Below are 22,141 nucleotides of genomic sequence, written 5' to 3' on the forward strand. Positions count from 1 at the left end.
CCAACACATCAATGTAATTTCATTGAGATTGTGTTACGCACATACATGTTATCAAACTAAGAAATATTTAGTTTATCGCGTCGCAACGCGGGCGGGCATATTACTAGTTATATACAATCTTCTTTTTGGAGAAATATTAATTAAATTTTTATTTGTATGCTATATAAAAGGGTATATATGGGCGCATTGTCTATACTCGCACTTAGAAACCAAGTTACAAATTTAGCGATCAAAAAACATTGTCAAAAATTACCCCGTAGCACCCAGTGTCACGGTGGTTGGCACGTCGTTATTTGCCGTTCAAAAAAAAATATATCCCGCAATTTGCGATTTATACTGTCGTAAACGACAGAAATAAAAAAAATTGTTGCAACTTTTACAAACAACTGAAACACAAAAATAAAGTTGACCATAACTTTTCAAGGGAGAGTTGAAAAAACATATCATTAAAAAGCCTTTGGTTTTTCTTAAACCTTTTTTCTGTTAACACTAAACTTATCATTTCTTTTATGTAAACAGGTAGAGGATCCTGTAAAAAGTGCTCAAAGTGTGAGAAGTGTAAGAAGCGTATTATAACACTATATATAATACTATATAACACCATATAAACACCGTATAACAATATGTAACAACATATAATACCATATAACACTATGTTACACTATATATCATTATATAACAAATATAACACTATACATCTATCATAGACATGCTATCAGACAACCTATAGTGTTATATTTGTTATATAATGATATATAGTGTTACATAGTGTTATATGGTATTATATGGTGTTACATATTGTTATACGGTGTTTATATGGTGTTATATAGTATTATACATAGTGTTATAATACACTTCTTACACTTCTCACACTTTAGGCCCTTTTTACACTATCCTTACCCTATGTAAACATATATATCTTTTTTTAACGACAAATTTCTTTTAATCTCTTTCATCTATGAGACTTGAACCTGAGACCTCCTCTCCCTAACTTAGTGTTTGGGAGAATTTGTCTTGCGAATAAACCATCAATTAATGTATGCAATATCACTTGTTTTGTCAATTTTTGTAAATCATAATCGACAATAGTCAAACATGATCAAATCTTCTTTAATAATAATCCATATTAGTCAATATTGATCTGTCATAGTTAACCATGGTCAATCTTGGTGAATCATAGTCAAAGATGTCATATACTGCCGCTATAATTTATTATGGTTTATTATGACTTGTTAAAACAATAAGACATGTATAACATATAATATAATCAATTTTGATCAAACATGCTTAAAGTTTTGTGAATCATAGTAATGAATCATAGTCAATGTTTGTCAATCATAGTTAATGATTGCATAGTTGAGTCATTATGGCCCATTAAAACTGTATAAGACTTATTATGACCTAATATGACTCATTAAGACATGTATAACAGAATACGACTCTTTTTGAAAACTTTTTCATTCTTTTAACCAATTTTGTTTTTACACTTTTACTTGATAACAGATACAAACTATCATAAACTCCCAAGTAGTTCAACAAATAATCTCAAAATATGTCCAAAAAAATCGTCTTAGTGATAATATCGGTTTCCATGTTCAACATGATCTTCCAACTTGTTTTCATCATCCATTTGTGTTTTAATGCTAAGATTTCATAAAACTTATTTTAGTGATATTTTAACTTCATTGTTTTCCAAGTCTTTCCTGATATTCTGCCGTCAAAATTTCTATCTTTTGATTTGTTTTTCCATCTTTTAAATTGTTAGAATTTACCATATCTGTTTGAAGCTGGCCAGAGTGTTTGATCCATCGTATCTTATTTTCAAGTGTGTGTTCTTTTTTGACAACTGTCATTGAATCACTACTAGAAACCTCGAAAACAAAACGTGCCATGAAGTAAATTCCCAACTCTCATGCGCGACACATGGGTCGCTTTATGTTTTCGTGCATACTGCACGATTAGGCTCTCACGAGTGAACATAGTTCCCTAAATGGCGACACGTACATAAAATGGTGTAGCGACAATGGCAACATAATAATAAATATCATATTCGGTTACACGTTATCGTCGAGGCTTGATGACCTGCAACGAAACCCTTATGGCCCAATCATGAAAAATTCCAGCCAGCCAGGATGACTTTCTGTAATGAAAAACCGTTCAGCCCTGAAACTTGGACTCTGCTGAACTGTTTTCTGGTTTCTTCAAGCTGCCCAATATGCCATTAATCAAGTTTTCATTGCCATCCACAGGTTTATCAGCCACAAACGAGTAACGTTTTGAAGGTTTTTGCTTATCAGCATCATCATACAAAGGCGGTTTCTCAGACCCGTCTGATGTTATCCTGCTCGTGGTATCCTCTTTGTTACTATACCATGAATCGAGTATCTGCAATAACGAGCTTTCTTCTTTCCTACCCTTTGTTTGGTTTTGTACTTCTGTTGGAGTACTTTCTGAATCTGAATCAGACAGATCGTTATCCGAAACGGTTTCAAAATCATCTTTCTTTGTTTTCATTCGTTCAATGGGTCCCAGTTCTTCCCATTGGGTATCAATATCATCGTCCTTTTTTGATACATCGGCATCTTTTGAACGAAAACCACCACCAGACGGAAAAATATGATTGGATTCTAGCTTCACCCCTGGCATGATCTGAAGCAGAGTTGCAAGCTTCTGGTAACCAAGTTGTTGAACTTCCAAATGATAACCGTACTTTTCTAGGAATAGTTTTTTAAAGATGCAAATTTTGAAACCTTCGGGATGTTCTTTAACGACCTCGTTCACAAGCTTCTGGCAATCGCTTAATATCTGACTTCTGTTTTTGGGAGAAATTTTCGGTCCTGTTTCCTGTTTTTGCACTTGTGAATCATTGTTGTTTGCAGATCCTTTTGAATTTAAAGGTTTGCTGGACGAGCTGCTTCTAGAAGGTCCAACGATTCTGAAAGGAAAAGTCCTGGTTGGGTTTTCTACCACCCATTTTTTCTCGGAAATTAGTGCGTCCACGAGGTGTAAAATATGCTTTTCAGTTAAAGATTGAAGTTGAGACGGTCCGAATTGCTTGAAGTTGTGCACCATCTCCTGCCTAAGTGAAACCAAAAAATGCATTAAAATTACGTGATACGGATCATGTAACCTAAAGATTAGTGTATATACGTGTTCAAGACAGAAGTTTTAGTAAGATAAACAAATTCGGTAGAAATTTCGGCAGCATAACAGCGTCATCACAATTTTATTAATACTGAAAAAGTTTACATCTTTAAGCTCAGGGAGAGAACACGCAGTTCAACCTCCTCTCAATCTAAAACCTATCACTAACAACGCATGAAAAAGTTTACATCTTTAAGCTAAGGAGAGAACACGCAGTTCGATCTCCTCTCAATCTAAAACCTATCACTAACAACGCATGACTCACCTACATATAGTCTTACTCATGTGTTGGGAGCTACTAACGCATGACACGTGTTTTTACATACATCAACGCATCACACATACGTTCTACAACAATCAACGTATGGCCACAAGTCAAACGCAACACTCATGCGTTGACTAAACTCATGTGTTACATCTATCTAACATATACAGCACACACTCTATCTAGCTTATTCGCACAGTAACGGACACACAAATATGCATTAACATACATGAAAACGGTACAACTTGAGTTAACCCTTTCTTTAACTGTCATAAAATATGTTTATATGTGAGCGCGATCAGTTAAAAACCCATAAATAAGTTGAGAACCACATACGCACATGTACATGATCCTTTAATTGTGGATTACTAGTTTATCATTTTTTATTAAATAAAAAGGGTAAGATTGTCGACGTTTTTATTTCTCTCCTCACTCTAGTAAATATTTCCAGCATATTAAGCCCAAGGTACCAAATAAAATGTGGTTCTCGCACTTCTCAACTTATACATGGTTCTTAACTGATCGCTCGAACAACACGCGCAGTGGTTTAATACAAAACCAATGTTTAGGAGAGAACTGCCAGAGAGGCGGTTAGGCAGTTACATAACCGCCATATGTATCACAGTTAATAGATAAAAGTGATTACAAAACTCTTGCAGTTCTTTACCTAGAATTGGTTTTGTATTGAACACCCATACATATACATATACATATACATATACATATACATATACATATACATATACATATACATATACATATACATATACATATACATATACATATACATATACATATACATATACATATACATATACATATACATATACATATACATATACATATACATATACATATACATATACATATAGAGAGAGAAGAAATAAGAGAAGCATGAACCTGGTCTTAGACTGCAAAATTGAGGCTGAACCTTTGGAGCTTTCTAAGAAAGCCAACACGTCATTCCAAAAAGATTCCGTGAAGATTTCCTTCATCTCGGAATATCTCGATACCTCTTCATCAGTTTTCCTTGATTCTGCCTTCAGATCATCAGCGTTCTTATCACTTTCCCAAAATTTACACCATCCCGCAATCTGACTAAAGATGCCACGAGGCTTGCTAACTTTATCTGCAACTTCTGTAGATTTTCCACCGATTTTTGCATCTTGAACAACTTCACTAGTCAATAAAGAAGATCGGGATACTTTCCCCTCCTCAGACGATTGATCTTTTGAAACCGAACAGTTCCCATCAACGTTTACTGCACCAGTGCTATTCTGCGTAGTAAAACAATCATTATCATCATTACCTCTAAACCATTTTCTCCACAAAGACTTCAAATATCCCACTTCAGGTTCAGCTCTATTTATCTTTGCTGGACACACTTGACCGACGTTGACTTCAACCTTCTCCAACTTCTCAACAACAGGCGGCTGTTCCAAAACTTGTTGTGGCGGCTGTTCCTCTTTTATTGGAAGTGCTTGGGACTCTGTAGAATTATTTTCATTATCTAACTTGGAAGAAGCTGAGAATATTTCCCTGTTAGCAACATCTTCCTTCAAAGTAACAACTGGAACCGAGTCCTTTGAATCTTTTATAGTACCGGGACCAGAAACTGTATCAGGACCGTTACTTTTTGGGCTAATTCCATGTACGATATGTTGACCATCCTTCTGAGATTGAAGTCGCAACAAATTTGGCATGGCCATGAGAAAAGCGGAGAACTTCTTATGACCATACCAATCCTTATGGATTGTAATATTACTCTTCCCCAATTCAGATCGAAGTTCTGTGATCGAGATCCCTTTAGGATATGAGTTCAACGTATTACGTATCGCATTCATAACTGGTTTAGGAATCGGACGAATATTGTCGGAATTAGAAGTTTCATCTGATTGCACAGATGAAGTTTGGTTATAAACGTGGTTGCAAACTGCAAAAGGGTCTTCAAGAGGAACTCTGTAATGGCCGTACCATGAAGCGTAAGAACCATCTGGAGGTTGGTTGAAATACCTTCCAGTTAGATTTTCCCCTTTGACCAATGAAGTCCACTGCCACATGATGCTTGCAGCACTACAAAGAACTGCGGGAGCGTTATCGGTACTAGCAAGCAACACGTTGTAATTGTTCATTCGTAAGCGGTGTAAGGTGCTAGCAAAGTCTCTGTCCCCGGATATTAGAAAAAGATGAGCGGGTGGTGGATTTTGAGAAACCCAATACATAAGGTCCACTAGAAGAGACCTATCTGCACTGTTCTTGCCCCCTGTATGAAACAATAGAAAACAAACACTTCAAATTAGAATACAATATCTAAATCTAAAAGTGGAAGTGAAAATAAATTCTGTAACCAGTTCATCCAGCAATTGACAGTCGCAGTTATTCTGTTACATATTGTAAGTCATGAACCATATTTAAACTATATGTGCTGATCCTTGTATAAAATTTAAGTTTCCAGCAGTTAAATCTATCAGTTACGTTTGTTAGATTTTTGGGTTCTATCAATTGGTTCCATTGCCGGGAAACGAAGAGAAAATGGATCAGAAACCTGGGGATTACAGAGATGCTATCGCTGCTCAATTAGCAGCCATAGGAGCGCGACTGGATTCAATTTTTGCAGCCATGAAGAATGATGTTGAAACAATCAAGACCCAGATGTATGGAACATCCGCTATCATGGTACATTCTTGTTCACCGATTGATCCTATCATCCCTACTCACATTGCTCATCTAAACATAATTTAGAACCCGAGGATGAACCCCAAGGCCTATTGACAAATCTGGTCAAAGGGACCATACCATCCTCACCATCATTTTCCGCCTCTACACCACCATCTCCTCTAGCACAACCCCCAACAGTAGCATCTCCACCACCTACTCCTGCCACCAAAGCACATCACTACCTACACTTCTCCTTGCCTCACTACGTCCTCAAACAAACCTCCACCATCACCAACAATCACACATGTTCTACGAGTACCCTCCCCCATGTTGTTTACAACCACGCCCATACAAGGGACAAACTTTCCAGCGGCTCTTGTACCACCGATCGCATCACTGCCAACTTCAACCTGGTGTCAAAATGACCTGCCTAATCAGTATGGGATGGCACAAAGGTGGGTTTTCAATACCCACCAACAAAAAGCTCAAAACTCTACTACATGCCACCATCTCTCCATTGAACCGTTCAAGGAATAATTAATGATACGAGCATATCAGTTTTCGCCGAATCGACTTGAGGACAAGTCGTTTCTCCGGGCGAGAAGTATTGAATGGACTCTACCTTGTCAGCGGGTTAACCCATCTGGGACGGGTCCCAGTTCAATTACCTCGACCCAGTCAATGAAGAGCAAAGATTTAATTGGGTGGTTGGGGGGGGGGGGGGGTTGACTGCTATTGGAGTGAAAATCAAGAATGAGTCAAAGGGCTGAATTTAAGGGCTAAACTTTAGGATTAGTAACCTCTCTATTTCTTATTTAAGTATTTCATTTCTACCCTAGTTTTCGGTGTCTTGATTAGTTTGATTATCTAAGTGTTTTGCTTTGGAGATTGGCCATATCGAATCAGGCCAACTATCTTATTATTTCAATAAATCAACCCTTTATTTTCCGGTGTCTATCAGCCCTTTATTTTACGTTTGTTAGATTTCTGGGTTCTATCATTTGGTTCCATTGCCGGGAAGTCAAATGGCGCTTAGAACCTGGAATTCGGTTATCACTGCCCAGTTATCAGCAATTGCGGCACAATTAGACGCCATCTTAGCAGCCATGAAGGATGATATTGCAGCAATCAAGACTCAAATGATCAGCGATGGCAGTTATTGTGAAAAATTAGATGAGGATCAGAAGAACAAGGTGGTGGAAAACAGTTTAATGGTCAGCAAAAGAGATGAGATGGTCAACTCTGATAACAGGAAAGGTCACCATCAGATTTTGGAAATTAAAGCTGATAAACCTTATTTACCAGCCATACCTAAGCCATTGCAACCCACCCCAAAAACCCCTCCACGCATATCTGATTTTGATAAGCACATGTGATTCCTAACATGCAAACTGTTGGAGAAAGGAATACTAACTGTGAACAACCACCTGTTATTGAAGGGGACACACATGATAAGAAGGAAATCGCTGAAATCAAACATGCTATCAAATGGTCATCTAGGTGGTGTTCAGATGAGAAAGACAAGAAAATTGCAAGGTCTTCACAATCCATGTTAGCTTATGGATGGGTCTATGAAGCAGGTCATCCTACAATTGAATGGTTGATTGCTTGGCACAATAGTCAACAAATACCGGATTGTCAACTTGAGGACAAGTCTGTTTTCCGGCGGGTTGTATTGATACGATTCCAACAGAGCCCAATAAACACAATTGGACCCTTAACTCAATTGCAGCCCATACCCAGTCAAGGGCCCAGTCAAACCTAGTCAAGAAAGCAGTTAATGAGAATTAGGGCTGGTGGGTAAACGTGTAGCTGAAGTTTAGGAGCAGTTATCTCTAATTATGTTTATTAATATCTCTTGTTCTAGTTTTGAGAATTGTCAATGTTTACGTTATCTAAATTGGGTATCTATACCTTTGTTCTTGGAGATTAACCCATCTCGAATCGAGTCTTCTATCTTATAATATTTAAGTTTCCAGCAGTTAAATCTATCAGTTACGTTTGTTAGATTTCTGGGTTCTATCACATGATCTGCATAAATTCCATGATCTTAAGACGTTTCACAAAAACGCCTGATTGAGAAGTAATTCTAAGGCAAATAACTCTAACATGACTCTTATACAAGCTCGGTTTAAAAAAATGTGCCAGAAGAGCAAGGCATCTGGCGCATGGGTCATCGCTTTAGCCTACATGAAGCGCAAGGTTTGCACAAAGCGCAGGGGAGGCGCGCTTTCTAGGAAAGAATTGGCATAGGGCGACCTAGGGGCACGCGCCGACTAATTTTTGTGCAGCAGGGTATTGTACAACAGCCTTTTTAGGTTCTAAGTGTAGGTAAATTATAAACTAAAACATGCATAAAGCTTATTTGTGTCTAGATATTGGCCACTGATGCAGAAAACCTATAGAAAATATATAACAAATATTATATAACAAATTGAGAGTCTGGTACGAAAAGCGGTATGCTTTTGCACTTGGCCCTTCGCGCCTCAATTTTAGACCCTCGCGCTTTCTAAAACAAGTATACATGTTGCACATACACATGATAAGATCAGCCATTAGAACATAAGAAACGGTGTTGTCTATAACATCATAAACATATTGCACCAATTCATCCTAAATTCACTACCTCAAGTACAAAAAAGTAGGGCTGGCAAATCGTGTCTTATCGGGTTTAGCAGGTCTCTGACGACGCGAATAACATAAGTATGAAACATGAATACAACTTGTTAACTACTTTATATCTCATGTCTATAACATAGTTGTATGTTTTACCAAGGAGAATAAATGATTGATCGTAGCCTCCTAATTCTATTTATTTTAAAAAAAGTAAAAAACCAAGTAGTGTACTTTATCGGTAAACAGGTTTAATCGTGTGTCTTATACAGATATCTCCTGCCAGCCCTACAAAAAAGCTGCCAAATCAATCTTCCTCCACTCATCTCATCAAATTAAAAAACATAACTACAACATTTCGGCCTAATTTGTAAACACAATTAACAGATAACAAAAAAGGATAAAGAAGAACCATTAGGAATATGCGTAAGGTTGATCCCAGTGGAAGACAAAGCCTCCTGATTAGACCTAGACAACTGAACAACGTCACCAAACGCCGTGATCTGAATAGGTCCTTTGATACCGACTGATCTAACAGCAGACGTAATAAAGTGAGTAACTTTATAGACATTAACGTTACACGGTACTTGACAGTTCTCGAAGTCCCACCAAACAGAAACCCTAACGTTTCTAACATCCTCTGAATTTCTTCTTGAATGTGAATGGTAGGAGTCTGGTGATGATGAGGTTGAGAAATGGGAGATTCCGACGAGTGTTGTCTCATGTTCGGGATTGAAGAAGAAGGGTGTACGGCGGAAAAGGGAGCGTGAAGAAGAGCTAAGGAAGACGGTTATGGAGGAAAGGTGTTTCATGGCGGAGGCGGTTTACGGTGTCTGTTCGGTCATTACTTCGGCAATGGAAGCTAGACGAACGCTACAAAAACCTTTCGTACAGCTTAAAACCCTACGACACGTGCATCTCATGTGACCCATTGTATATTTTATTTTCTTTTCTTTTAGAGTTAATTGTGATTTTAGTTCCTGTGTTTGGCCTTTTTATAAACATGTACTTTTTTTTCTTTTTTTTATAAACATGTTATATGTACAAATTTTGTTATATTTTTTGTTTTAATAAATAATTTAGTAGTTTAAAAAATCTATCCATGTCTAGCGGAACTAACTTTTTCAATAACTGAACTAACCAAACTATTTATAATAGATTCCTAATGATTATAGAAATCTAAAAACTATAAATCGGTTATAGTTTTGGTGTTAACCTATAACCGAATGAAACTGAACTATATCCACCCTTACCAAAAGGCAAAGTTCGGAGAGGGTTAGAGGATTGAAATACATTGAAACCCGAAAGTTGCACATTTGATTCTCACTTAAATATCTCAACTATCCCAATACACATACACCGCAGTCATGCCATAGAGAGAGGAGAAAAAATAACCGCAACAACGCCAAGGGTGTTTTTGTTTTATATTTTGATGGCTCTTTGCTCCAGATACTTTAAGGCACCCAACACAAAAGTGTTTCAACATGATAAAAAGGGAACTATATAATATCTTTTCCATTATAACAAACAAAATAAAAATAAAAAAGAATAAAAGCATCAGCGATAATAAACCAATGAGCTGATGATAGAGTGGTAAGAGAGAGGACCTGATGTCCTAAGTGACCCACGTTTGATTCATGTCCTTCCTGTTAGTTTTAGCGGTACCTAGTGATGATGGGAGATTAAGCGGAGATCGCTAGTTCGGTTCTTGAACTAAGCGGGTTTTACCTCATCGCATTGCCGTGACTTCGGGCGAGTGTTCACGAGCTTCAGCCTTAAGTGAGGGTTTTTCCTGGTTCGGAGGCGAGTGTATCCCAATGTAGTGAATTTACCAGTAATCCATATGGAGAATTCATTGATCGATAAAAAAAAGCATCAACCATGAGGAGTGTGCATATAATTGAAGAACACTGACAAATGCCATCATTTGAATAGACCCCTTAATACCAAGTACCAACAATTGTGACCCCAATATTCATGCATTTAGTGACTTTATAAACATCTAAGTTACAAGGTGCTTGGTTGTTCTCGATGTTCCACCACATGGAAACTTTTAGCGTTTCTAACGTATTTGGGTTATGTCTTAAAGTTGAATGAGAGGAATTAGAGGACTGAGTATAGAGACGTGGTTGAGATATACTGCACACGCCATTAGGCGTTACACGGGAAATGAAACGACATTGAAGAAGTGCATAGATATACGAGGAAGTAAGAGAGAGGTCTCATGGCAGAAGAGGTTTTGGCAAGTCACTTAGCATGTTTAGCCATCGCTCCCTACGTCAAATCAAAGCTTGGTAGACATAAACCATTAGCTTATATTGATTTAACTAATTAAAGAAACAAACAACTAATATTATACTTGTAAACCCATGGCATTATAGCCTAGTGCTATCTTGGTGGTGGGATAAGGCTTATGACCATTAGGTCATGGGTTCGATTCTCACAAAGGGGGTTTTTCCCATATTTATTGGGTTTCCTCCTGAATTGGTGTATAGGCATTATTGCCTAATGGAGATGGATATGATCGGGTGGTTCTGCTGGTGGCACGATGATACTCCAGTGGTCCGTCAGTGATCCAAATTTGCCGTTCAAAAAAAAAAAAAAAAAAAAAAAAAAAAAAAAATATACTTGTAATGTCCTGACAAGTTGGTCTAGTAGTTAGTCACTTAGTTTCTATCATTGAGGTCTCAAGTTCAACTCTCACTAGCATCACTTTGAAGGACATTGGTGGTGGCAATAAAGTTTAGAACTAGGCCTCTTTGGAGGTCGCTAGTTTGAAACCGAGCCGAACCAAGTTTTGCCGCAGTTGGCCTTCGGGCGGGCAGGTTTTCCCCAGAACTGGTGGCTTGGTTGCTCGGGTTTGCATCCAACCCTGACCGTTATGGAAGAGGGGATGCATTTGCTCGATTGAGGGCATCCAATGATGCGTATCTGGTGATTTAGTGGACAGTTAAAAAAATGTTATACATGTAATATTAATTGAACTCCCTATCAAAGGGCACGTAGCCTAATGGTATCAAAGGTGTTGAAATGATGTTTCTATCAAAGTAGTGAAGATTAAAGTCGCATTGTGGCAAACTAGTAGGAAACCCGCGCGATGCGGCGGGGACAACAATTTTCAACAAATGATCACCTTTTTTTAAACATTACTAATTACGAATTATTACTTTAAACAACAAAAGCTATTCAAACACTATATGTTGCACCCCGTCTATTACAGATGATTATTTTTAGTCATATAATCACTATTAAAACACACTTGTACACCTTGTACACACTGCACAGCCCCAAGACAAGCTGCTAGTGTGTCAAACTGTGACCAGAAGGCTTCGGAACCTGAACTCGTTTTCCATTCCTAAGACCAGACCCATCCCTCGCCCAATATCGTTCTGCACTAAGAAACCACAACCTCTTTATTAACCGCCGGGAATCTCCTCCACAAGGGACCGCCCTCAACCCAGTTATCCATCCAAAACATAGTTTTACCCCCGTCGCCAATTGGAAGGCTCAAAGCATAAAACTCTTTCTCAACAGAGCAGATGTCTTTCCACATCTCACAAATACCGTTCTTTCAGGGGGAATTGCCCAACCACTCTTGAACTACCATTGATCGGAACCACCACCTTAACCCATGAAGTCATAGGCCTGTCTTTAAGTTTCCACATCCAATTTGCTAGCAACGTAAGATTAGCACTTCTAATATCTCTAGTACCAATACCCCCAACTTTTATGCTTAACATGGGCCATTATTTCAGCCCTATTAAACATATACAAGAAGCCAAACAATAATAAATAGGTGATCCACGTAAAAGGTGAATTAAGATCATAAGAATGCATTCCACATGTGCTTAAAGATCCAATTCTTAGCTGTAAGTATCCACAGTAACATTATCAAACATCAAATGCAGGTACCTTCACTTTTGAAGCCATGTTTGTTGCTAGGCTTGTTGACGTGACAGACTGTGATAGAAAAAATAGAACTGAAACAAAAAAAATTACAAATTTTATGACTAATATGACATATATGTGAAGCAAAACCACCAGCTAAGAAGAAACCAATTACCAAACATATATGTTCCATTGAGAGATCATCCATGCTTTCAATCAAAAACTCCATTTTCCTTTCTATGAAGGGATCTGTTGATAATTTCCGCCTATTGTAATCAGACTAACATGTAGAAACACTCATAATTACACTTTAGTAATGTCATGCTGAAAACTGTAAAATTTCTCTATAAGAGGAAATAAAATACCTTGGTGACAGGTGACCCAGCTTCCGGTTTAGTCATAAATGCACCAACAAGGGCTAAATTTGAAACACTGATCTGTTAAATGTAAATATCATCAAAAACATAGATAGTGTTAGCCAAAAGATTTATTTAATGCAATGAGTAATAAATTTTAAAACAAAATTTGCTCATAAAATAAAAGTAGTATTTTTTTTATCAGAAACATAAAGGTATCTCCTCCAAAATATCCGCACATGATAGTTTTTTTCTCATGCAGCCTAGACAACAGAATAAGAAGACAAAGTGAGACAAACTTCCAATTCATACAAAGCAGATTCATAAAAGCATAATAGAATGAAGGTTACTTTTCTCCATTAGTTTCATTGTTATTTCAAGGCCTTCAAAGCAAGGCACCTTGGTTGAACTTGGAAGAATCTTATATGTATATATTTTTTTAAATAAATGGCTAAACTTGCATACCATGTGGATTGAACCCGTGACCTCCACCTTATATAACAAACACATTGTTTACTATTCTCCCGCAACCGAGAAATTATGGCACATCACTCAAATAAGTACATCAACAAAAGAAATTATACCCCTTAGAAATACAACATCACATAAACTCGGAATCATTATAAAATAATATTGTTTGTATTTTATCACAAACTCGGAATCATTAAAAAATATTATTTTTTGTACTTTATATGTTTGTATTTACACCACTCGAATCAGTACATCAACAAAAGAATACTAAATGAAACTCTTACGCGTGTATGGGATTTTCCCACAAATTTGTTGTATTGTAATGATATTACAACCAGCGACATAGTAACAAACACGCAATCGCCAATGATCTCTAGATCAAGTGGTGGAAGACTTGCATTTCTCTTGAGAGATGCAAGTTCGACTCCCACTTGGTGCAGAGTGAGGCATTGGTGGGCAATGATAGGAGACCCAGGGAAACCTGGGTTGGATCCTTGAGCCAAACGGGTTTTACCGGTAATTTCATTATCGTGCCTACGGGCGGGTGGGTTACCGGGTTTTCCCCGGAATTGGTGGTGGACTCGGGTTACTCTCGGAGTACTCCGTTTGTCCAGTGGGTGCCCCGAAAGTACTCGGGATTGAGTTTGTTCGCCGTTCAAAAAAAAGTAACAAACACGCAATCAAAATATACTAAATAGATAGATTCACCTAAATAGATCTTAAGATGCAAAAACCTAGATCTATGTTAAACTTCGTCTACTTCAAAATTAATCAGCCGTATGCACAAATAATCACAGATTAAAAATAACCAAATCGAATCACTCTTACAACATAATTAAACACCATCACAATTGATGACTTGAAATCACAAAAACCGAACCTGATGAGAAAGAATCAGACGAATCAGCTAGCAACTGAATCAGATTGTTATTCTGTGATGATTTTATGTGTAAGATTTGATATGAAAGTGAGATTTTAAATTGTGGTGATGAGATCGAATGATAGTTTTATATTTGATACCTGATTGCCTCCTAGATCTCGATTTGTATCTTTGAGGTGAGAGAGAGAGAGATGAATGGTTTTGAAAATATTATGACCCCCAAAATTGTGATGGCGGTGGTTTTTGACTAACAGGAAGATGTTGACCCGCTCTATTTCTGTATCGATCTCTGATCTCTGTATTTGTGTAGAATGAAGAAAACCTCTGGGTAGGTGAGTAGAAAATAAAAGCGGCAGGTGCTATATTGCGGAATTCAAAATTTAAAATCAGAGCTTAATAATACCTGGTCAACCTTTTGAAAGTTTCTTTGCTGTAGTTAGTTGTATGTTACACTTTAACATTTGTACCTTTAACCCATTTAAAGAGGAAAAGGTAACTACTAAATAATTATTTAAGATTTGGTTGGTCAAAGATAAAGGACTAAAATGTAATTAACGTGAGGGAGTTAAATATAATTAGTATTTAAAAGACTAATTTACCCTTATTTTAGGGTCTATCTTATAAATTAAGAGAGAAAAAATTCTTATTTTCTGTATATCTTAAAATGTCATTCTTTCATGCATTATAATATATTATAGATTAGTTGTTAATTTCTTCTTTAATCACTTGTACATTAAAGCATTATCTACTTGTACCTTTTAATTCGTGCGTTGATATTGAACAAGACAACTACCGAAACGTCGACAAAAATGTGTAGGTTGTCATGCTATCTTTGGATTTTTTTTAAACATTATAGTTTATAAGATATGCCAAGAATAAGTAAAAAAGTTATAAGTTTGTTATAGAGGGGTGAATTGTAACTAATTATCTATAATTTTGTTAAAACCTTAGGGATTTAAGTGTAATAAGTTTAGGGGTTAAAAAATAAATAGTGTTTAAAAGACTAAAGTACCCTCATTTTAGGGGTGTTTCTATAAATAAAAAGGGGGGAAAAGTTCTTATGTTTTTGGTATCTTAAAATGCCCTTGCCTCATGCATTATAATATAGTATAGATTAAAGATTCTTTTGAATTATAAAGAAATATCAGGGATCTAAATGTAATAGATTGAGGGACTAAAAAATAATTATGGTTTAAAAGACCACTTTACCCTCATTTTAGGGGTTTATTTATAAATAAGGGGGGAAGAAGTTCTTAACTTTTGGGAATCCCTCCCTCATGCATTATAATATAGTATAGATGTTGTAAATTTAGGGTGTGTGAGTTTGCACTCCCTAATGTACACTTCGACTTCTCTCTCTCTCTCTCTTCTCTCCCTCTTCTCTTTCTTACGTTCACAATAGGTTGTAACACCGCAGTCCCACTACACCTCCGGCATTCCAGAGTAGATGAAATACATAACCCAAAGAAGCAACTTTTTTAAACTTAAAACCCCGTAAGGGTGACTAGAGTCATGACCATATAGACTGTTTTTTAATTAACTCTATATTATAATTAGTTACTTTTTAGAAACAACTGTAACTATTAGATTAAACTTCGGTGCCAGGTATGTTTCTTCCAAAGCAAACATTTCGATAAAGACCGAGCTGGTCATTTTATTCTACTTTGCTTCACCTGTACTGTAAAACATAATATAATGAAAACCGTTTTACTTGAAGAAAGAGTTCTTCAAGATACAATATAAAAAGACCATTTAAAAACTTGTAGTTACCATAAAAGAAATTTTATAGAAGTATAATGAATATGAATGTTACATGACATTTTCTTACAACAAAACACTGAGTCATCCGGAGTATCTAAACAACATGTGCATAACAAATGATCATTTCTTACTCAATGTTTGGAGTGATGGAGCCAAACGATATGAACACAGGCAAATGATTAAAGTAAAGCAAAACAATGAATCATCCAGCAACAGGCAACGGTTTCAGGGAACAATCTAGACCAAGTAACGACAGCTTTCCCCTCACACTTATCAGATTCAGGCTCAAAGAATGTATGTCATGATAGGTTTTGAAGAAAATCACCTATTTTTCAATTCCAAGTTCTTTTTCGAGATCTCTTGTGAGGCTAAATTGCAGGGTGCTGTGCCATGGGAACAATGTACGAGTAACAGGCAGCTTCCTTCTCAGCTCCTGCATTCACAGCATCCGTCAATCCCCATTGTTTATATCATGTGTGGTTATTATTCGATGCATATATTTATTAGCTTAAATCAAGGTAAATCCCTAAAACCAGGTATCTTAGCTGATTGTTTTTCAGACCATTTATGGAATTAAAAAGGGCATTGGTTTTAAAAAGCGCGAAGCGCACAAAAGCGACGAGGTCTAAAACCGAGGCGCAAAGCGCAAAAGCGGTGGGCTTTTCGTACGCGAGGCGCAAGGCGATTATATTTTTTTATATATTGTAGAGGTTTCTAGGATCATTTACCTGATATTTAGACACAAATAAGCTGTATATATGTTTTAATATTGAAATTACATACATGTGCAGCCTGAAAAGCATGATTTACAACAATCCGCTGCACAAAATGGGTCATGTACATGAGGCGCGCGCCTCAGAGTGGATTTGTCAGCAAAAAAGCACGCCTCAGCTGCGCTTTCTGTACAACCTGCGCCTCATACTACATAAGGCGCTGAGATTTGCGCCTCAGTGCGCATCGCGCCTAGGCGCGCCTCAGGCATGCTTTTTTAAACCAATTATTCGTTAAAGAGAAGAAATGAAGTACCTTGAATGTGGAATCTGGCAAGTTAGAATAAGACGCCTGTCATTGATAAAATGTTAGCATATAAATCTACATTAAAAGGTTTAAGGACTCGTAAAAGAGTGTATGAAACACCAAACCTGCAGGGAAGTCAGGTATTCTGTTTCATGGTGGCGAATAATGTTCATCAATGAATCAGCAGAATCATCTGGTGACTGGGAGTATACAACACAGATCAGCCATACGACAGGATTTTATAGGACAAATTTATAAGATTGAATATTTTGTAAGCTTAAGTTTTATGTAGCTCCAATACAGGTGGAAAATGGACAGGTAATATTGGTTGGGTATTTGGCATAAATGGGTTCATCAAAACGGACCAATGGGTGATTTTATGTGTTATACCCATTTATCGGTTAACAGGTCGATATGGGTTATACCTTGTCTCTAAATAATATCTCAAGATTATAGTAATTTAGTTTTATATATCATATTTAAACAAAAACTATTTGTAAACTCAATTAAAGGAAAGAGAATAAGTGTTCTGTAGGTCAAACCAACCAGACCCAACTCGCACCCTTGGTTTTAAATTGCGTGATGCGCTCCGATGCGTTTAGTCCAAAAATCTGATGCGTGATGCGCGATGCGAGCGCATCACGTATGTGATGCATTCTTTATAAAAAAATAGTTAAAAATTATTTATACATAAAAACTTATAAAAACATACTTAAAGTAAAGCAACTGACGTAATTAGAAGATAAGAGTTGTGTTTTTTGGTTCAAATCAAGCATACTAAGATGTTAATTATGGAAAAAACCGAACACAGTTCATAAAATCTGGAAAAAAAGCATAAGAAACAATGTTGCGTGCATCAGAGCGCATTATGCGAAATGCACGCAATATTCTCGCATCACGTAAACGCATCACATCAGCTGTTGCGATGCACTCTCATTAGTGCATCGGGCGCATCACGCATTATGCGCGCATTTTAAAACCAAGCTCGCACCAATAGTTACCCGTTTGATCTGTTACCCCAAAATTACTGATTGTGATATACTGGGAAGTGAGTTTAGTTGAGCTAGGTTTGTAACCTGAAAGATAGTTGAATCCCTGCATTCATGCTTCGCGTCTAGCTGAACATTCCCTTCTTCAAAATAATGAGCAGTCACCTGAATATTCAAGATAAACAATAAGCTATATCCTTTATAGTTTATACACAATACAAAAGTTATCTTTGAGTTTGAGCAAGTGCCTGCAATTTTCCTCTGACTTCCACAGTTTGCAGTTCATCCTTAAACTCGATGTTCCATATTGAGACCCAACTTCCATTACTGATAAGGGTCAAAATACACATATTTCGAAATGTGACAAACCAGCATACAAGATTAAATTAAAGAAAGGAACAGATATTGTATTATAAGTTTGTAATTTATAAGGTATAGATTAAGTTTGCTAACCAAAAATTCTGTGGACTATGTCGAGTGGCTGTAATCACCACAACAAGCTCAAAATCGGACCCACAATCTTCAGCATCTTTTCCATTTGTACAGTAAACTGAAAAGACGCCTTTTGGATAAGCCTCTTCAACATACTTGGAAATTTCAGCATCCAAAGCACATCTGTAAAGTATATATTACAACTGTAAGTCAGCTATGATAGTCACATTCTACAAAGTTGGTTTAAAACTAAAGGATATCTAGAGAAAAATATTACCGATACTCTTCTATGTAAGGGGATGGAAGCTCTTCGTCTGTAGCTGGTCTCATTGTTGTACAAATCTGAACAAATGCAACATTTCGTATTTTCATATAAATTCAAGTGAATATAGAAAGCCCAGATTAACAATGACAGAAGCAAGTAGATAGATTAGTTCTACATCCTAAACTGATCGAACTAAAACCGGTACCAAATAACAAAGCAATACACATTTACAATTTAATAGTTTATGCTTTGGGTGTAGCATATCATGCCACCTTAAGGGATAGGGTAGGATTAAAGTCAATACTTTTATCTTACCAGTAGTGTTTTCAAACACTAGAGCTAAGTTTATATTCTGAGCAAAGCAATCAATTCAATGTCAATAAATCAGCAATTTCTTGATCTTGACATACATTGTGTTGCCTCTCATGGTACATTAAAGTTTCACTTTCACAAAGTACATAATTCATCTTTGGATAATTGGATTTCTTAAAAAAGAACTCATCAATCTAATAAGAGTTCCTCCAGAACCCGTGTAAAATAAGGGCTTAATATTTACTCTTAATATGCAGTTACAATTCTCTGGAATAACTCACGACTTGGTTTGTGTATTTACTAGTCAGTGTAATGATGACGGTCAAATTGTAGCATAAAAACTAAACTTGATTTTGACCTTGAGAACTCTAGTTGTTTCGTGTTGGACATATTTAAGCTTCTATTCGAAAACACTCTTTCTTATATATCAGAAGTTCAGAACTCCTACTTAATCCAATAAACCCATAATAAAATCCAAGTATCTGATATAACACCAAACAGAGGCATCTGATCGTAGAAGAAAGAAATATTTCCTTGTATATGACCAATCATTATTTGACAGCTCTAGTATTCTTAAACTGTTCCAGCAATGTGCCTTGAAACTAAGGGGCTGTTTGACAACTTCAGAATGGTTAAGTGTTGAACCAATAAGAGGTCTGAACCATTAAGTGCTGAACCAGTAAGAGGTCTGAACCAATAAGAGCCAGTATAATGCTTAACCATTAAGAGCCAGTATAATGCTTAACCATTAAGAGCCAGTATAATGCTTAACCATTCAGAGGCAAATGTTTGACCAATTCAGATTAGAGGTCTTAACCATTCAGACTCAGTATAATGCTTAACCATTCAGAGGCAAATGTCTGAACCATTCAGACATCTGCTCACGAAACAAACAATCTGAACCAGTAAGAGGTTTGAACCATTAAGAGCCCCCGTTAAGAGGTAAACAAACAGCCCCTAATACAGTTTAATTTCGCCCACATATAGGTACATATAGAAGGCTAAAGAGACCAATCACCAGCTTGTTAAACTTACTTGCCGGACATGGTCAACCTTTCCCACCTGTGCAGTCCTAGGATCAAGATACTCATCCTCACTAATCTCACTAAACGACGATACCAGCACCTGCAGAAACACCCACAGAGAAGAAAAGAGAGATTTAAACATGGTTGAGAGCTCTAAATAAGTAAATATCCTACACCTACCCAATAGTAACATAAAGCAGCTTTGCACATACAACCATTTTGCCTCAAAAAAAAAAAAAAAAATCCCCTCTCAATCGACAGGTAAATTTCAAGTCAACCAACACATAGATCTGATATAGGAAGTTACACAACCACAGATGAAGCAAATATCCGCTAACGCAATATATCATACCGACGAAAAATCAAATAAGAAATGAAACCAAACTATAAAACTAGATTTCTAACTTGTTAATCAGTAAAACTGTCCTCATAATTAATAACCTATAAACCTAACATGCAAGCTAACTAGCAACAGATCAAGTAAACCAAACCCTAACGGCCATTTGCAACTCTAATATAAAACAAAACCTAAATTGTAGGTCAAAACAGAGAAGATCACATCATCAATCAACTGTAAATAAAGAAAAAATCATACCTCACCGCTTCGATTTGGAAAGTGGAGACAAATGATATTCGATTTGTTGTAAAGAGGAAAGGCTTCTGCAGCCGCTCTTCGATAGACATCCTCATCGTTGAGAAGTGACTTGAGGTCTGCAAAATCCGTAAATAATATCAGAAGCATAGGCATCTAAAAGAAGAAGTAAGTAAGTGGAGATTAGTGAGACCTTTGGCAACGTATTGGATTTCACCAGGTGGAGAGTTGAGGAGAAACCATTTGGCAATATCGAGTTTCTGATCATCACTGAGCAGTACTTCTTCTTCTGTGTCCTCCATAGATGATTTGTATGAATGTGAGAATTGAATTGATGAGTTTCAGGATGGATGGATGGTTGGGATTTGAAAATTGGGGACGAAGAAGAAAGAGTACAGGTACAGGCAAGACAACATATATGGATGTAATGTAATCAAAGAGGCTTTCACTTGAATTCATTTTTTTCAATGTCAATTAATTACTCTTATTTTTAATTTAGTTTATATTCTTTTCTTTTTGATATGTTTCACATCAAATTGGAAAAGGAAAGATACGAAAGATATGAAGCAATTGAATTATAAGCAAAATTAAAAAATAAAAAGAAAGGTATTTTAGTAAAAAAAAAAAATTGGGTAAAGGGTTACCCCGGTGAATCTATTATAAACAACCGCAAACAAGTACAAGTAGTGAGGATGAGTTCCACACTAGTTCATATACAGAACATAGCCCATATATGTAAGCCAACAGACATAAAAGTATCTATAACATCACATCAACCTAGCCTACTATACATCATGAAAAGATATCTAGTAGACAAAACAATACATAACCAAAAATCCTCATCCTCCATCATCAAAAATGAAGTTGCCACGAAATTGCAGCCCCTTAACACGAATCAAAGACGCTCTATCCATTGGAGAACTTTGTAGAAGAGGTGCTTGCCCCTGATCTTGAAGACGAAGGATAAGTACCCGAAGTCATAAAGTCATTGGTTTCATCATAGACAACCACAACCTCTTCCTCATCTGAATCCTCATGAACATGTCTATCCCCTTTCTTTCTCCCTTGGATTGAAACACCGTTTCCCCCAACAGAAGCAAGAGCAGAAAACGGATTATGAGTTTGAATTTTAGAAGTAGAACCCTGCTGATTTGCAACGGCCTTTTTCTTCCTATCGACCGGTCTATACTCAAATTTGGGCTTCTGATTATTAACTTGAAAGCCATTCTTCTTTGCATTTTTCTTAGCCTTAACTTCAGTGAAACCATCCTCGTCTACTTTCGGCCTGTTAGTAGGAGGTTTGGATGTTGAGCCAATACGTTTAGGGCATCCCTCAGAGTCATGCCCAAACACACAACATTGAGCACATCTCGGGGGTTCCTATTCATACTCCACCCTAATAGTCTCTGTAACATATTTGTTTCCATCCAATTCAGGAATAGCCATGGTTAGAGTCCCTTTCAATTCCCGATT

At 36.8% G+C, this 22,141-nt stretch overlaps 2 protein-coding genes and 1 long non-coding RNA gene across 5 annotated transcripts; all 3 read right to left on the bottom strand.

Annotated features, from left to right (window-relative positions):
* Positions 1 to 1,868: 1,868 nt before the first annotated feature.
* Positions 1,869 to 9,605, bottom strand: LOC110885263. The gene is made up of 3 exons (XM_022132949.2): positions 9,093 to 9,605; positions 4,310 to 5,672; positions 1,869 to 3,079 (listed from the first exon to the last, which is right to left on the bottom strand). The coding sequence occupies exons 1-3, from the start codon at positions 9,490 to 9,492 to the stop codon at positions 2,158 to 2,160; spliced, it is 2,685 nt and encodes an 894-aa protein (XP_021988641.1). The 5' UTR covers positions 9,493 to 9,605; the 3' UTR covers positions 1,869 to 2,157.
* Positions 9,606 to 11,795: 2,190 nt separating this feature from the next.
* On the bottom strand, positions 11,796 to 14,658 carry LOC110885262. 3 transcript variants are annotated; one of them, XR_002562007.2, is made up of 5 exons: positions 14,416 to 14,658; positions 14,276 to 14,327; positions 12,934 to 13,005; positions 12,744 to 12,848; positions 11,796 to 12,660 (listed from the first exon to the last, which is right to left on the bottom strand). It is a non-coding gene; the product is annotated as an uncharacterized LOC110885262 (long non-coding RNA). The 3 variants fall into 3 exon arrangements; XR_002562008.2 differs by lacking the exon at positions 14,276 to 14,327 and having other exon boundaries at positions 11,796 to 12,437; positions 12,593 to 12,660; positions 14,416 to 14,653; XR_002562006.2 differs by lacking the exon at positions 14,276 to 14,327 and having other exon boundaries at positions 14,416 to 14,652.
* A 1,383-nt stretch (positions 14,659 to 16,041) lies between these two features.
* LOC110885261 (F-actin-capping protein subunit alpha) lies at positions 16,042 to 21,106 on the bottom strand. Its single transcript, XM_022132948.2, has 10 exons — positions 20,862 to 21,106; positions 20,672 to 20,787; positions 20,087 to 20,176; positions 18,752 to 18,816; positions 18,496 to 18,657; positions 18,291 to 18,369; positions 18,130 to 18,207; positions 17,179 to 17,253; positions 17,063 to 17,098; positions 16,042 to 16,469 (listed from the first exon to the last, which is right to left on the bottom strand). Exons 1-10 carry the CDS (start codon positions 20,968 to 20,970, stop codon positions 16,362 to 16,364), a joined length of 918 nt encoding a protein of 305 aa, XP_021988640.1. The 5' UTR covers positions 20,971 to 21,106; the 3' UTR covers positions 16,042 to 16,361.
* Positions 21,107 to 22,141: the final 1,035 nt, after the last annotated feature.

This window comes from Helianthus annuus, chromosome 10 (assembly GCF_002127325.2).
Source record: "Helianthus annuus cultivar XRQ/B chromosome 10, HanXRQr2.0-SUNRISE, whole genome shotgun sequence".
Taxonomy (NCBI): domain Eukaryota; kingdom Viridiplantae; phylum Streptophyta; class Magnoliopsida; order Asterales; family Asteraceae; genus Helianthus; species Helianthus annuus.

Excerpts from the sequence above, each read along its gene's own strand:
- LOC110885263 (XM_022132949.2), bottom strand. The coding sequence starts at position 9,492 with ATGAAACACCTTTCCTCCATAACCGTCTTCCTTAGCTCTTCTTCACGC. Across the intron at positions 5,673-9,092 it reads CCTTACGCATATTCCTAATG|GGGGCAAGAACAGTGCAGAT; the intron begins GTTCTTCTTTAT and ends TGTTTCATACAG. Across the intron at positions 3,080-4,309 it reads ATTTTGCAGTCTAAGACCAG|GCAGGAGATGGTGCACAACT; the intron begins GTTCATGCTTCT and ends GGTTTCACTTAG.
- LOC110885261 (XM_022132948.2), bottom strand. The coding sequence starts at position 20,970 with ATGGAGGACACAGAAGAAGAAGTACTGCTCAGTGATGATCAGAAACTC. Across the intron at positions 20,788-20,861 it reads AATCCAATACGTTGCCAAAG|ACCTCAAGTCACTTCTCAAC; the intron begins GTCTCACTAATC and ends CGGATTTTGCAG. Across the intron at positions 18,208-18,290 it reads AAGTCAGAGGAAAATTGCAG|GTGACTGCTCATTATTTTGA; the intron begins GCACTTGCTCAA and ends TTGAATATTCAG.